At 34.6% G+C, this 14,566-nt stretch overlaps 1 protein-coding gene across 8 annotated transcripts in view; it reads left to right on the top strand.

Annotated features, from left to right (window-relative positions):
- LOC110839727 (kin of IRRE-like protein 2) overlaps window positions 1–14,351 on the top strand; it is a 577,271-nt gene extending 562,920 nt beyond the window's left edge. For 6 of the 8 annotated variants that reach the window (XM_087353933.1, XM_022084195.2, XM_022084194.2 and 3 more), the window contains 3 exons: window positions 1,475–1,508; window positions 4,358–4,517; window positions 6,673–14,351. In XM_087353933.1, coding sequence (XP_087210059.1) covers window positions 1,475–1,508; window positions 4,358–4,517; window positions 6,673–6,954 — 476 coding nt within the window. In that variant the 3' untranslated portion in view covers window positions 6,955–14,351. Of the gene's footprint in view, window positions 1–1,474; window positions 1,509–4,357; window positions 4,899–6,444 lie in introns of all 8 variants that reach the window. The other 2 variants (XR_002546605.2, XM_022084201.2) reach the window with 2 other exon arrangements.
- Window positions 14,352–14,566: the final 215 nt, after the last annotated feature.

Raw genomic sequence — 14,566 nt, 5'->3', positions numbered from 1 at the left:
CGTTTCAGACGATACGCGGAAACGCTTCAGAGCTGAAATCGTTTAAGTCCACAAGCGCACGCCTCTTTCAATCCAAACATCGCATCGTACTTTACTGATTGTTTACATGGTTATGTAACGACACTATTTTAAATTACAGGGGTTATATACAACTTAAAGTGAGATAGGAAAATATCGGATCGGAAATTATTTGGATAGAATCATTCCGGTTATTATTGGATTTGTGTTTTATTTAATTAGACTTTATCAAATACCTAGGTTATATAGCCTCACTTAGAATGATTATGAATTGGAAATATTGTAGGAATATTCTTCAAGATACTGTCCCAGCAGTTTTGTGGATGGACTGAGGAAAACCGTGAAAACCCCAGAATATCCGGTCTCACGGAGATTTGAAACAGAGACTTCCCGAATATGTGTGAGGAGCTTTAACTGCTCCACGATGTTTGGGTTTTTTATTGGAGGCGCTGAAGGAATGTATAGAAACCTGGAAGATATTCTTACCGCGTACGCTTCTTCCTGAAAAAAACCTAGAATTTTTTTCTGCACCAACCCGCTGGATTGCCTTGTAGGTGGCAGCACCCATGGTTTCTTTCTTTGATTTCTAATTTCGGCACAGATGCTGACTATCCGTTCCCTAGAGTTTCGTTGTTTTACTCGGGCAGACATTGTAATGATGCCTTCAGAATATCATAACCTCTGTTGTCATGCTCTGTTTGTGATAATTCCGTCTTGCATCGTTATATAACTGATGCAGTTGATGCTCTGTCGTTATATGAACTGACTAATAATTAATAGAAAAATTCCGTCGTAGAATTTCATATTTCCCCTTATCAATTCTGTGAAAACAAATTTTTTTTTATTACTTGGGTAGTAACATTATGTTTAATATTTAACGCATCTGTGTGTTCAAGCCCTGTCTCTCAGATTTCTGTCGATATGCCTGCCGAAATTCATGTTTAAATCAATACGCTGTTAAAGTTAAATTCAGTATTAACGTGTTATTAATGTTATTTTTATATGATTATCAAATCAAGTTTGAGACCTTCTGTGATTCTAAGACGTTAATATCATAATTTCTTTGGAATTAAACTTTATCGAACCTTGTAAGAATTGAGGTTCTCGCGTCGGTTAGTGTGAAGTTGGCTGTCTTCTGGTTTCTTGTGCCCATTAATATGATCAAGTTTACCGACGTTTCAGAGGTACCTGCCACCTCCATTATGAGGGCGATGAGAAAGCTGCGTGTGGCCTGATGATGAATGGGTTTCATGAAATCTTAATTCTAGTCATTCTTTCCCTTTCCCTTTCCCTTTCTTTCTTTCTTTCTTTCTTTCTTCTTCCCAGCGAGCTCTTTGAAACATTTCGAGCAGTTAATATGGACATGCAGGCTACAGCTAGGCAATCAGTGACTTAGTAGAATTTGCAGTACGTTCCACTCCAGTTTCTGTTGTATTTATTCCATTTATGTTTGCAGGTAGAGGTGATTTTCGACCTACCGATTTAGAAAGGTGAGTACACAACATATGTTTACTTTATTTTGTACAACCTAATTTCCCTTGCACCAGAAGTGTATTCGGGTTTGGCGATGTCTACTAACGAATCTGGCCAATTTTTGCCCCCAACTGAGAGTCTGTGTCATTTTCCTAGGTCCCTCAAATAAAATGCTTTGAAATAGCGTAATTTCTTCGACTCGGTATGCTATGTACAGTCCAAATAGGCATTAAGTAAACCATGAGTCAAGTCATCTACACGAGCTACATGCCCAGCCGATGATAATCATTTAAAGGGAAATATTTCTTCCCAGAACTTCATAAGTTCGGACAAGTGAGTGTCGTAGGATTTTCCCGAGAGAAGATGACGGGGCGCAGTATATTTTCGGAGAGGTTATCCCATGTGACGGAGATGAAAGGGCGTTCCACCCCTCAGAGATTGCATTGAGTGGCTACCATTACCCAGCACGGAGGAAATCGCTTAGCTTGGCAATGCCGAAACAAAGAAGCGTCGCAGAGGGATCCAATAAAGTGGAAACTCACTCCACACGATACCTCTCAAAACCTCTCCCTCCCCCTCTCTTTTTTCCTTTTTGTCAACATTCGTTTCAGTTACTCTCTTTCTGTCTTATGCCGTTTTTCTTCTTTCCGTTCTATTTGTCTTCTTTCTGCCCTTCGCTTATTCTTCATGTGTCCTTGTTTCAATTGTCTGCTCGAACGTCTCAAGACTTGTAGCACCATCACCAGATTATTTTGAATTAGATTAACCCCAATACGTAAATTCCATGGACAATTTGGCACCGAAGCATAATGATATTTTATTTTTGCACATTACAAACTGCTTCTTTATATTAGTCACATATATAACTTTCTCTTTCAAAATAACATAGAACTTAGAGTGAATTAGTTATAGAAGAAATGAACCAGGAGACATTCCTTCACATATGAACAAGTTGTAGGATACGAATAAGTTTTGTGATTGACAAATGTAGGATGTGTAAAGTAAAACGTAAAGCTATCCTACTATACGCCATATAGGCGCTTGGGGGGAGAGGAGGTATAGCTTCTACTCATTTTTAACCTCTGCTTTAGGTGGGGGTCACGCTCCGGCCGCGCTTTACCCCCTGGAAAGGACCCCGGTACCCATTGTATAGGAGACTGGGTGGGCCCCAGAGCCGGCCTGGACACAGAGGCTAAAGGAAAAATCCTTTGAACTAGTCGGAGATCGAAACCCGGTCGTCCATTCCTTAGCCAGTCACTATATTGATTGAGATTTGTAGGCATTAGAAATGTAAAGTTTCCCGTTAAGAGAAAGGCACTTTCTTTATTTCTTTGTTGATTCTTGTCTCTCTACCTTCCTTCTTTGTTCTTTTATCTTTCTTTCTCTTTTCTCTCATTCTTTCCCGATGTTTCTCCTTTATCGTTGTTCTTAGTTCACATGATCCAGAATTGTTTGTAGTCCAAGGTAATAAACGTAATCTGGTAAATTGGAAATAAGAACGCATTCTTTACTTTACTTCCTTCGATTTTTGAATCTTATTTTCTGTTTCTATCTTTCTCTCATTTTCTCACGTTTCTTCCTCGAGTTATTTCTAACTTAATCACCACATTATTCTTTCTTTTCCTTTTTTGTCATAATTCACATAATCCAAGACTTCCTGTGGCCCAAGGCATTGAAAATAATCAGTATCAAAGCGTGCTGGAACCCTGGCAAGACAGTCACTGGGCCGTATTTCCCCGTTTTCAGATTCTTACCTGGGTCCATGAAAATAAAATATTTATAGCGGGGGACGAGGACACACGGACGCAGTACCATGGGACTTGTTGCGAACTGAATAGAAGTAATGAGTGGCGAGTGTACCCTGAGGAAAGCAAGTTTCCTGCAACATTTCGTATGTGCTCTGCGGTTGTGCGTCAACTTCCCTCGGTGTCACTCAGTGTCGGTCACTCCCAGCTGTCTCAGAGCCTCGGCTGTCTATGCCCGCAGCCCGACAAAACAGTACCGACAGCTTCAGTTGGTTGCTTGGTTACAACTTACAAGTTAGTCTCAAATAATGAACTGCGCTATCTCAGGTAGCACAGTTTCTTGCAGTCATAAGTACATGCACCAACCACCCCCTTCAAGAAACAAACGAAATACGCTTTAAGGGGAAATTCTGTGTGTTTACTGCTCTCGTTGATACGCATTTTAAAGAACTGTTGTTTCTCTGCACATCATCAGCCAATCTATCTCTTTAATAGGTGCGGGGTTTTTTAGGTAGGGTCCGCGTTATTAAATATCAATTACATGCTAGTCGTGTTTTAAAGATTATAAACTAACTTTTGCCCACATTATTTATTTATCCGTTTTATTTTATTCTCAGTTTAACCCTGTCGAAGTAAGATTGTCTATAACACCGCTCGCTTCTTCCCATATGCTTAATTTTCTTAATATTTCACACCAAATTAATGTGTTTTCTCTTAGTGCAGCCAATCTGTAGGTTCAACGATGAAGCCGTGACTGAGGAGAACAGAGACCTCAAGGTCGATGGAAAATGAGTGCGAAACGTTACCAGACGGATGATTGTGAGGACTAAGCTGACGTGGGCCGACTTGGAGAAAAATCTGCCCCAGTTCCAATTTCGAAAGTCTAGTTTAATCTCCCAGTCTCAAGATATTTCCATCAGGACTTGAACCGTGGATAGACTAGCATATTTTATGTCTTGTCAAAATGTATTTATAGCCTATCTAACGATCTACTTACCTACCTGCCTCATCAATCTGTCTGTCTGTTACCTATCTCATACGTTTCTGTCTACCAACACATAAGAAGTCATGTCATTATGACACCCACAGCGTAAAATTAATTGTTTGTGTGTCCTCCACAGCGAGAAGAGTGACGTAGACAGTGCGGCAGGCAGGAAGACGCCACGCCTCGACAACCAAGGTTTAGGGGGCGGTGGAGCGATTCCCGCAGAGGCAATATACAGCACCTCACCCTCCAGGCGACCCCACACCATCACCGGCGGCTCACCCGAGGCGATGAAGGTGAGGCTCGCCGCCATGGTTCTACAGCCTCCCACCAGGGTGTAGCACCATCCTACTGCTACTACAGCTACCGCTGCTGCCACCTACTGTTCTGCCCGCAAGTCGACCACTACTACTACTACCACCACCCAACCACCGCACGTGTGCCTTCTGTCACCGCCTGCTAAACAAATTTAAAATAAAATTTTAAAAATTAAGTCGCACTTAACAGAAACTCAGCCTTGTTTGCCACATTTTTTGTTTGTTTATGAAAAAAGAAAATAGCTCGATCAAATAATTTTTGTGTTGCATTATGTGATGTGATGTGTTAAAAAGTATTGTGTCTTGCCAGACAGATTAGTGCGACACATTTAAGTGTAAAGCATGAACTTTAAGAAATGGGTCTGTAGTTTAGTGTGTCTCCCATTTTACGTATTTACCAATAAAATGGGGTAATGTGTCATTACGTAATTTTAAAGAAAAATATGAAGTTACGAGAGAGAGTTCTTTGTCTGGCTGTCTAGTCCACATTATGACTGTATTTGCCTGACTGGCTGAGAAACTGACTGATGTTTTCTCACTGCTTTGGCTCCCACTGCACCTAGCACCACTACCACCAAGCAAGGATTTGCACCAGCACCACTACTTTGCACTGCTTTGACACTAATGCACAGCGCACAGCCGTCTCGCACTTGTTGTCTTTGCTACTGCATTAAACAGAACAAGGCAGTATATATTTTCCCAAAAGCATCTGTGCAATAAGGTTATGAATAATTGTTTGTGTGTGTCATGGCCCCGTGTTTACGTAATTTATGTGTTTGAAACACAGGACACAAGTTCCTTGGGAGTGAGATGTATGTTGAACCACTTTAGATAATTAAAAAGAAATCAAACCTATAATAAATACTTTGCTGGATGGGTTTCAATCCTTATTCAAAGATGGTCAAATTTTATACTTTTATTATTTCTTGTCAGTATTTGTGAAATGCAAAGTTAAAATCTCAGCAAACTGAGAATGCGAGTACAGAAAAATTACTGATATGATGGCTTATATTCTATTGAGCACTTTACTAAATGCACAATTTATCTCCACCTTCTGACTGGCTTCAGAATGTAGAACACCGTGCTTCCGTGTCTCTCACATTACTCTCATATTCTCCCTATCTCACTTTGGATTACACTGTGAAACTATTACACTATATATACAGTTTTCATGCCTAAATGTGCATGAATAAGCTTTCAGAACAATATGTCATGGAAAAAGATAAAGTCTGGCTGTTGGTTCTGTTGTAAAGTCAATTTCATTTCTTTGCTGGCAGTTAAGAATGTACTTATGAAATATATTGTTATGAGTATCAATACAAGTAAACTGTAATTCAACTGTATTAAACCTCAACTTATTTCACCCTTCTTTAGTTTATCACCATAATAATATTTGGTGAATAGTAGAAATTATGAAGCTCCTCATAGTACAATTTTCTTAATATTTTTTATGCTTCCTCTCTCTTAAGACTAAACAATATTGATCAGTGAACAAAGTTATATCCGAGTATTGAACTTTTAGACCACCGGGATAGAAAATTGTGTAGCTCGATTGATTTTAGTGAGCTTCATGTGAATTAGAGGTTATGTTAGATAGATAAAACCAAACGTTAAATTGTACAAACAAATTTTAGTATAGATGAAACATTCCATCATATGGACAGACACAGCCTCTCTATTAAGCATTATTTTTATGCACTTTGTGCATTTAACGATAGAAAACTGTCACAGCCAGGCAGAGTCGTCTCCAGCCAACATATGACATACCTACAGCTTGATAGTCTATCCACACTAGCAAATACCTCTCTACACCACACAACTATTCTTAGCACTATTAACAATCTGGGAATACTTTTGTTGTTGGGACTTGAGTTCTTGTTCTTCATTTTTTTCTTTCTCTTGGCAGAATCTTCATTCACACATGAACACTACGGCGTGATTATGTGAACCGAGCTTACAACTGCACAAAACACAAATATAACCATCAACAAATTCATCCAAAAGTGAGAGAGGAAAAAGACAGGGAAAATCTAAGTGATACCTCTCACTTTTAGGGGATTCCGTGATTTTTTCGTTTTATGTTCCCCCTCCAACAACGTTGCCAAATGTGAATGTTTCTTATCCCGACTTGCAGCGGCGTTGCAACATCTCCAACAACAGTGGAAGGGCGACTAAAACAAAAAAGGATCGTGATACTACAAAAGACAATCTGTATGCTGACCTTCAGGTGCCCACTATTAGCAACAATGGGTCAACAATGACAATGACAATGTTGAACAAAGTGAATCCATCATCTCCATCCAAACAACATCTACAGTCAGATAATTATTTTCAGCAGCAACCGCACAGAACAACAAATGACTACTTCATGTCAGGACATTTTCAACCTAACAGTTTTGAAAGGGCTGAGATCTAAAAAGTAATTTATATACTATTTTCATAAGTAACAGAGTTTCTTATTTTTATCTTATGTGTACTCTTTATATTATTTAATGACAAAATCAAATTTGTGAATAAGTTTGTCTATTTTGAAACTGTGGATAACAGTACACTAAATGTAATAACATAATCAAAATTACTGTGTACTGTGAAATATGAAGTTTTTTAAATATGTTTTGTGTATCATTTTCATTATTTATATTTAGGTACAGACCATATATTTAAGTTAATAAAGAGCATTTTCTGTTAATATTATAGCTCAGATCAACTGACCCTAAAATTATATACTGCAGTAAATATTTGTGTTATACTGTCTTGTGTTATTGCATAAAATCAATACCGTATCAAAGTTTCTCAATTAGAAACTGAATTTAATCACAAAAATGATGTTATAGTACTTAATTTTAATATACACTTCAATGTTTAAATTGCTACTCTGTTATACCTTTTGATAAGGGCATAAAATATATGTATTATAATTCTGTTATATTTTAATAAATCTAAATTTAAAAACCATAACTATCTTAGAACATCAAATATATTCAGTATTTAAGTTTAAATCATGTATAAAGAATTGTCAACATATGTTTCTTGTAATTATGTGACTCTGATTAATAATGCTTTTTGTTACCAGACAACGTTTCAGGAGTAGGTTTTTCCGACAGGCAAGCCAGCACATGATCAAAAATTAAGATATTAATTATGTGTCTAATTGCCAAAGTAAAACATATATGTGCCCTCCTTTTCATACACTTAGTAAGCCAGTTGTTAACGAGATTATACAGAAAAGGATGAAGTGGGCTGGGCAAATAGAATGGGAAAAAATTAGAAGTTCACACGAAGTCTGTCCAAAAGTCTCAAGGGAAGAAACTGCGTAGAGGTCAAAAACAGGAAGGCCCATGATGATTACATTTTATTACTGTAAAACTGTAAAAACTTTATTTTAAAAAATTATTACTGGATGTATACATCAGGTTTCTGAAGTAAGGCTTGTAGATGTTCTATAAACTACCTTTGTTTTACTTCAGACATAAAACGTTCCAGTAAATATACAGGTGAAAGTTGTCAGAGATTTTAATTCTGAATATGTTCCTTATCAGAAACTATTATCATAATATTTTCTAGTGAAGAACATAAATAGCACTGTTATTTCTAGAATTATTGAAATTTATTTAGTTTCTCTTTCTCAGCAAATCATAGCATTATTATGCACAATTTAGTTTTCTTAAATATTGACCAAAATAATTATCTATAAAACTATTCACAAATTTGATGAATGGATATGAATTGCAATGAAAGATAGGTGTAATTTCTGAATTATTTAAAAATAAATATACTGCCAGAGTTACCAGATGAATAGTGTAATTTCTTCAAGCACAACAAAGAAACATTTTTCTGGTATGAAATACATATATAATGTATGTTAAAAATTAGTATTTTTTAACTAAGAACTTTATTGTGTTTAGTTTATTAATATTTAGTTTAATGTTCTTTTTATGTCATATTTAAACTTTTATTTAAGATTTGACATGTGTAGAAGAAAGCTGTTTTGTTACCATTGTCTTTACGTGCTAGATAGTTGGCACTTTTCCACCCATCTTATATTCTCTGCTTAGAATTTCTGTATCACTTGTATCATATTACAGTGTTTCGATTCCCTTTGGCTCAGCAGGTTATGTTTGTGAATAGCATTCTTTTCTACTGGTTAATATGAATGTGGGTTTTAAATATACACATTACAATGTGTTTTGTCTATATATATATTTTTATTTTTTTTTACTATACAGTAATCAGTTAAAAGTGTTTCAGTGATAAAAATAAATGAAAAACACAATCATCTAAAATTTTACGTATTTGGTAAGTCATCATAACAACCTAGAAATAAAAATTCATAGTCATGTCAGTTTTCAGTACAATGATGACTTTTTGTTTGGATTGGAATTTGATTAATGGAAATGACATTAAAATATTTTCTCTTAAGCACTATATTTGCAGTGGCTGTGGGGTCACTGCTGTTCACTGGATACTTGGTGCTTTTTCCCAGGAGGAAATTATCTGACAAATCATGTCCTCGTTGTGCTGAGTTTAAGAATGCTTAGAATGATACGTCTATGCCGCTCACATGGTAACTTGGTACAGTACTGCTGTATCTTAAACATCTACCTAAAATAAACAACTTGAACAAATCAAATTTAGAACATCTTGCTGTTTTAATATCAGTTACTATATAAGATAAAGAAAATATAAAAAAGATTTAAAATTTTTAAATATCTATAAATTACAATAAGGTAATTATTTACTTAGACTGTGATTGAATATTCCCCTATATTTTCAAGTTCCTTAAAATCCATTACTCTGTGTTTGGAATTATATGTTTTTTTCCCCTGTGTAGCAAATTTCCATGTTTTATGAACATATATTATGGAACACTTTATATCCACATAACATATTTAAATATTATAATGCATCTTTCTTGAATAAGAAACTATATTTTAATGGAGTTTTAGATAGTTTTGAGTACTTCATGAAAGTATTTTACTTTTGGAATTATCTCGCAACCCACATTCAGATTAAACCATAAATTTATTTTTTGCTTCCAAATTACACATTGCTTAGACTACTCTTACTGGCCTTGCAAAACGATTTCAGTACTTCCCTGAAATGTGTGTGCTGTGTTTTCGTTTGTTGTGTGTTCTAGTGTTAATTAAGTTTTGCTGAAAGAAGAACAATACAAGAAGACCACATTATTGTTATCCAGCAGAGAAATGTAAATTGAGCTTCTGTAGTTGGAGTAGAAGATTATATGTTTCAGAACACAAAAAGCAGTGATGTAAAGTGGAAAACATTCAGAAGGCTATATATTTCAAAGGTGGATAAGACATACAGTGGGTCGTGACAGAAATTAAGGAAATCACTTAAACATTTCAGGGGGAAATAATGACTGAAAGATATAAATAATGAGAATTTTATGGCAATGCTTTAATAAAAGTACTGTTCTTAATAAAATGGCAGCTAAGTTTTCTTCATATATGTGTGTTCAAACTCTACATCTTTTAACAATGACAATGAACATTACATTGTTGAGTATGGGTCATAAATTGGAACCATGTGTTGTCATGGTTCAAAGAATTAGGTCATTACTGCAAATTTGATTGTTTAGAATAAACTGAAATGAACACATGATGATGGTAGTCTTCTAATTTAGTATGTTTAGGGAGTGAATGAATCATAATGGCATCACAAATAAAATGACCTTGAGTCTGGTTTGTGTTGTGTTGTACTATTGGAGAACTCAAAAATATCTGGGAATATGTGTGTTATTAATTGTATTCATATACTAAAGACACTTTAATGTGTAAATAAAACATACTTCATTTAATCCATTTACATAATGGAAAATAAAAATGCACTGTTAAATATTTTTATTGTGTAAAGATATATTATATGCTTTTTAAAATTCAGGTTCTGTTTGGCAGAAAAATGGACGTCTTATCATTTCCTTCAACTGAAATTATGTTCCAGCACTATGGCTGCTCATAGACCCATTTTTCATCTCCTAGGTGATACATGAATGGATATGGAGCAAAATTACAAGCTTTTTGGATACTGTGCAGTATAGTCTTGTAGAAATTGACACCATCATAATTACAGATCATCTGAAATACTGTAATCAAAATAAATAAACATTTGACATGACAATCACATAGACCAGTGGGTCTATATTACATGTAAAATGTGTAAATATCATTTCTCTAATATTGTGCAATATTTGCTTTATTAATGTCATGACTCATAAATAATATGTCTTCTGCCTGGTACACATACAGTGCAGACATAATATTATATAACCATTATGCATAACGTCCTTGTTTTCATGTACAGTAAAACCTCTCTAAGTTGGACACTTGGGGTTCCACGAAAATGTGTCCAACTTACAGAGGATTCCAAGATAGAGGGAAAGAGAAAAATCAGATTGTGGTCTAATGACAATATAATCTATTTTCTTACAAACACTAACTACTATAGGCTTACTTGAATTAAGAATTAATGACAATACTATTAATAATCTTTTGAAGCCCACTCCCATGCATTGCACATTACACCCCACCCTGAATAACATTTTCTGAAGTTAATTCCACCAATTTTTGCTTCCCCATCGCAAAAAGAAAAATTCAATTTTCTATTAACATACTCTGAACTCAAATGCAAGCACAGTACTGATGGAGTTAAAACTGTATCTTCTGCAATACTGTAGTTCAGTTAAGGGTTCAGCAAAAGAATAGTTAAACACTTGAAATGCATTCCAATGATGGGTTCAATATCCATAAGATAATCCTCCAGAGAGGAGGCATTCATCAGTCAGAAATTCAAAATAACAAAATATGTAACTGAAAAAGTTTCCCTGAAAAGCATCGAAGGTAAGTGCAAGAACCTGTCCAACTTACAACAAAAGGGGTGTTCAAATTCCAGGATAAAGAGGTGTCCAAGATGTAGGATATTGTGAACATGTAAAATTATAGGATATTTTCCGGTTCCAATTAAAAGTGTCCAATATAAAGGGGTGTCCAGGATATAGGGGTGTCCAACTTGAGGGGTTTTACTGTACCAGAACAGACAAGAATATTCTATAAATTAAAAACATTTACATCATCTTTAAGCAGTTCTAGCAAAGAAAACATTATTCAGAAACACTGTGAAATTAAAATAAACCATATATGGTTTTAAATTGTAAGAAACATTAATAAGTGGAAAACAGAATTTTTGGAGGCCAACAGTTGTTTTGGCTTAGCTCTTTTTTTCAAGTCATTCCTCTTGTTATCTTTGGAACAAGAAGAGAAAACATGAATATATGATTCACGTAAAGACCTCTATCCCTATTTTGGTAATTTTCAGTAAATTTCAATATTGTCGCTTATTTGTTTAAAATTCTTCCTGACTGTCACATAATGCTAAATAAACTCAATTATTTTGAAGTAGCCAACATACATTAATGTTGTGATTTTGGACATCCTATCTGGATCATAATTTACTTTTAGAATATACATAGAATGTTAAAGGGACAATACTGGCTAGCTATAAATATATCTATCTGCCATTGGATGTAACTTGTACATAACAGATATTTAAAAACTTTATTCTCATGAAAACTGTTGCATTGCATACTTTTAGTTATGTATGCTTAGAACTTGATTGAGATACATTTGTTTCAGAAATGTTTATTGGTTTTTGAAGAAGCATTAAGAGTGAAATTCAGCCACATTCCTCTGAAGGTTATTGGAGAAGTCTGAATGAGAAGTCCTGTATTATTTATTTAGAACAGAGAACATATACACTTCAAGAATGATTTGCTTAGCAATGTTCTTTATTTTACATTCATTTGTTATTACAAACATGACATTTGGACATTGTCCATCATCTTAGATTTTTCGATACATTGTTTTGGAAACTGGATTCATTTCTATCTTCAGGTTTGAAAGGGGGAAGAGGAAAGGTTCAGTAATTGAGACTAGCTCATTCAGAAGGCCTGGAACTTTTCATCTCTCCCTTTCATACCTGAAAACAGAAACAGGTCCAGTTTTCAAAATGTTATGTTGATAGATAATATCCACAATAATGGTCATGTTTATTGTAACACATTATCAGAAACCATAATATTGTGTTATCCTAGAACTGAAAAGTTACAAAAATTATAAACCCTTTTTTTATGGTATGATTTAAATTAGTCTTTTATGCTGTTTAATTGTCTTTGGAGTGTAGAACTAACATGAGGAAAAATATGTCTCATCTCTACAGACTCTTAATCATTTTCAGTGTCTACAAACAAACTGATCTTAACATAGTTACTATAGAAATATAAAACAAAGTAATGTATTTCTGGTGAAAATCTCAGCATGCAAAAGGTTGATAACTTTTAAACTGTAATTAATATAAGTCTGTTGACTGCTGTGTTATATATTGACTGCCAGAAAGCCTAGCTACCAAAGATTACCAGTTTCTTAACTTTTTGTGATTTTAGTGAAATGAGAGTATTCTATCAGGTTTTTTTCCCACTGGGATTGTAACAGAACCTGAAAGTTAGACAGCACTGAGCACCGTCTGAAAAAGAATACAAATGTGACATTTCTTGCATTTATGATATCGTTGTAAGATTTGAGGTTTTCACAGCGGTGAGTATGAAGATTTCTGTCTTCTGGGTTGTTGCGCTGTGTAGTCTGGTCGATGTTAACCAACGTTTCAGAGGTCATACTGCCTCCGTCATCAGGGTGATGATGATGGAGGCAGTATGACCTCTGAAACATTGGTAAACATCGACCAGACTACACAGCGCAACAACCCAGAAGACAGAAATCTTTGATGTCATTCATTAAATCTGTTTACACACAACAAAAAGACATGACCTTAAAGAGGCATCACAGATATGTATTCAAGAATACTGATGCATATCTGGAGAAAGAACAGCAAAAGAATAATTTAAAATATCATAAGATTAAAATAGGCAATTGCATTTGAAAATACTAATTTCTGGGTCACTGAAATATTCATTTTACTATATACAGTCTGTCTTAAATTTATTACATAATTCATATAAACATGAGTGTTTTTGTTTGAAAAATCTTCATTGCTCCAAGTAGATTTGAAAATATTATTTATTGAGAACTGTGATCAAACTTTTGATATGAATTCTTTCATTCCATTTCTGCTCATTATTTTACAAAAATTAAAAATTAAAAATGTCATCAAGCTCTTTTGACACAGGTAATGTAGGGATGAGCAAACTATGGCCATCAGGCTATATGTGGCCTGTGAAAAGATTTTTATTTTGAAGAAAAGTGAGTGATGTCTTAAGTTGTGTAATGACATCAGCAAATCTACCCAGTATCCAAATTCTCACATATAGAATTTCATAGCTTTAGAACAGGAAAGGTTTGGAATTGCTCCTATTGCCTGTTTACTGCAAGATTTTTCAACCAATAAAAATAGCCAAATAATATGAGAAAATTTTTTGTCACAAATGATAAATTTAAAGTATTGTAAAAATGTTTTGTATTTGCACTGTATATGATAATTGTTGAATAATTGAAAGAACAAATACATTAGATTGTCTGTTACATATAGCTTATGATATTACAAGATATGAATGTTGTGTGATGTCTCATGTACAGGAAGTTGAATCATATTAAAAAATATTGTATTGTTACTGATGAGATTTTTTCCAGTGTGTTTAACAAGGATGTATGTGTGCATGTATGTTTATTGCATGTACAGATGTGTATATCTGTGGGTGAATTTTGTCAAAATGGCTGTGTACATATAGATTATAAGTATACACTAACATGTAGAAACAATGTACCAATAAAAATATGTAATGTGCTACATTTGATTTGATATGTTCAGTCCATGCTGCTAACATTACTTGACAGTGTTATGAAATGTTACATATGTTAATACTAATATCTCCTTAAACATGAAAGCAGAGTAGGGGCATGTAAGGTAAGGGGATAAATAATTGTTAGCCGTATTTTAATAAGTCTAGCTTAATTATCTCAGATGTGAACCAGAACTTTATTGTAGAATAAAAACCTGCTGTG

This window comes from Zootermopsis nevadensis, unplaced genomic scaffold (genome assembly GCF_977971745.1).
Source record: "Zootermopsis nevadensis isolate Lab colony 2312 unplaced genomic scaffold, Znev_1.0 Znev_ptg000022l, whole genome shotgun sequence".
NCBI classification, from domain to species: Eukaryota; Metazoa; Arthropoda; class Insecta; order Blattodea; family Termopsidae; genus Zootermopsis; species Zootermopsis nevadensis.
This window is presented reverse-complemented; position numbering and strand designations above follow the sequence as displayed.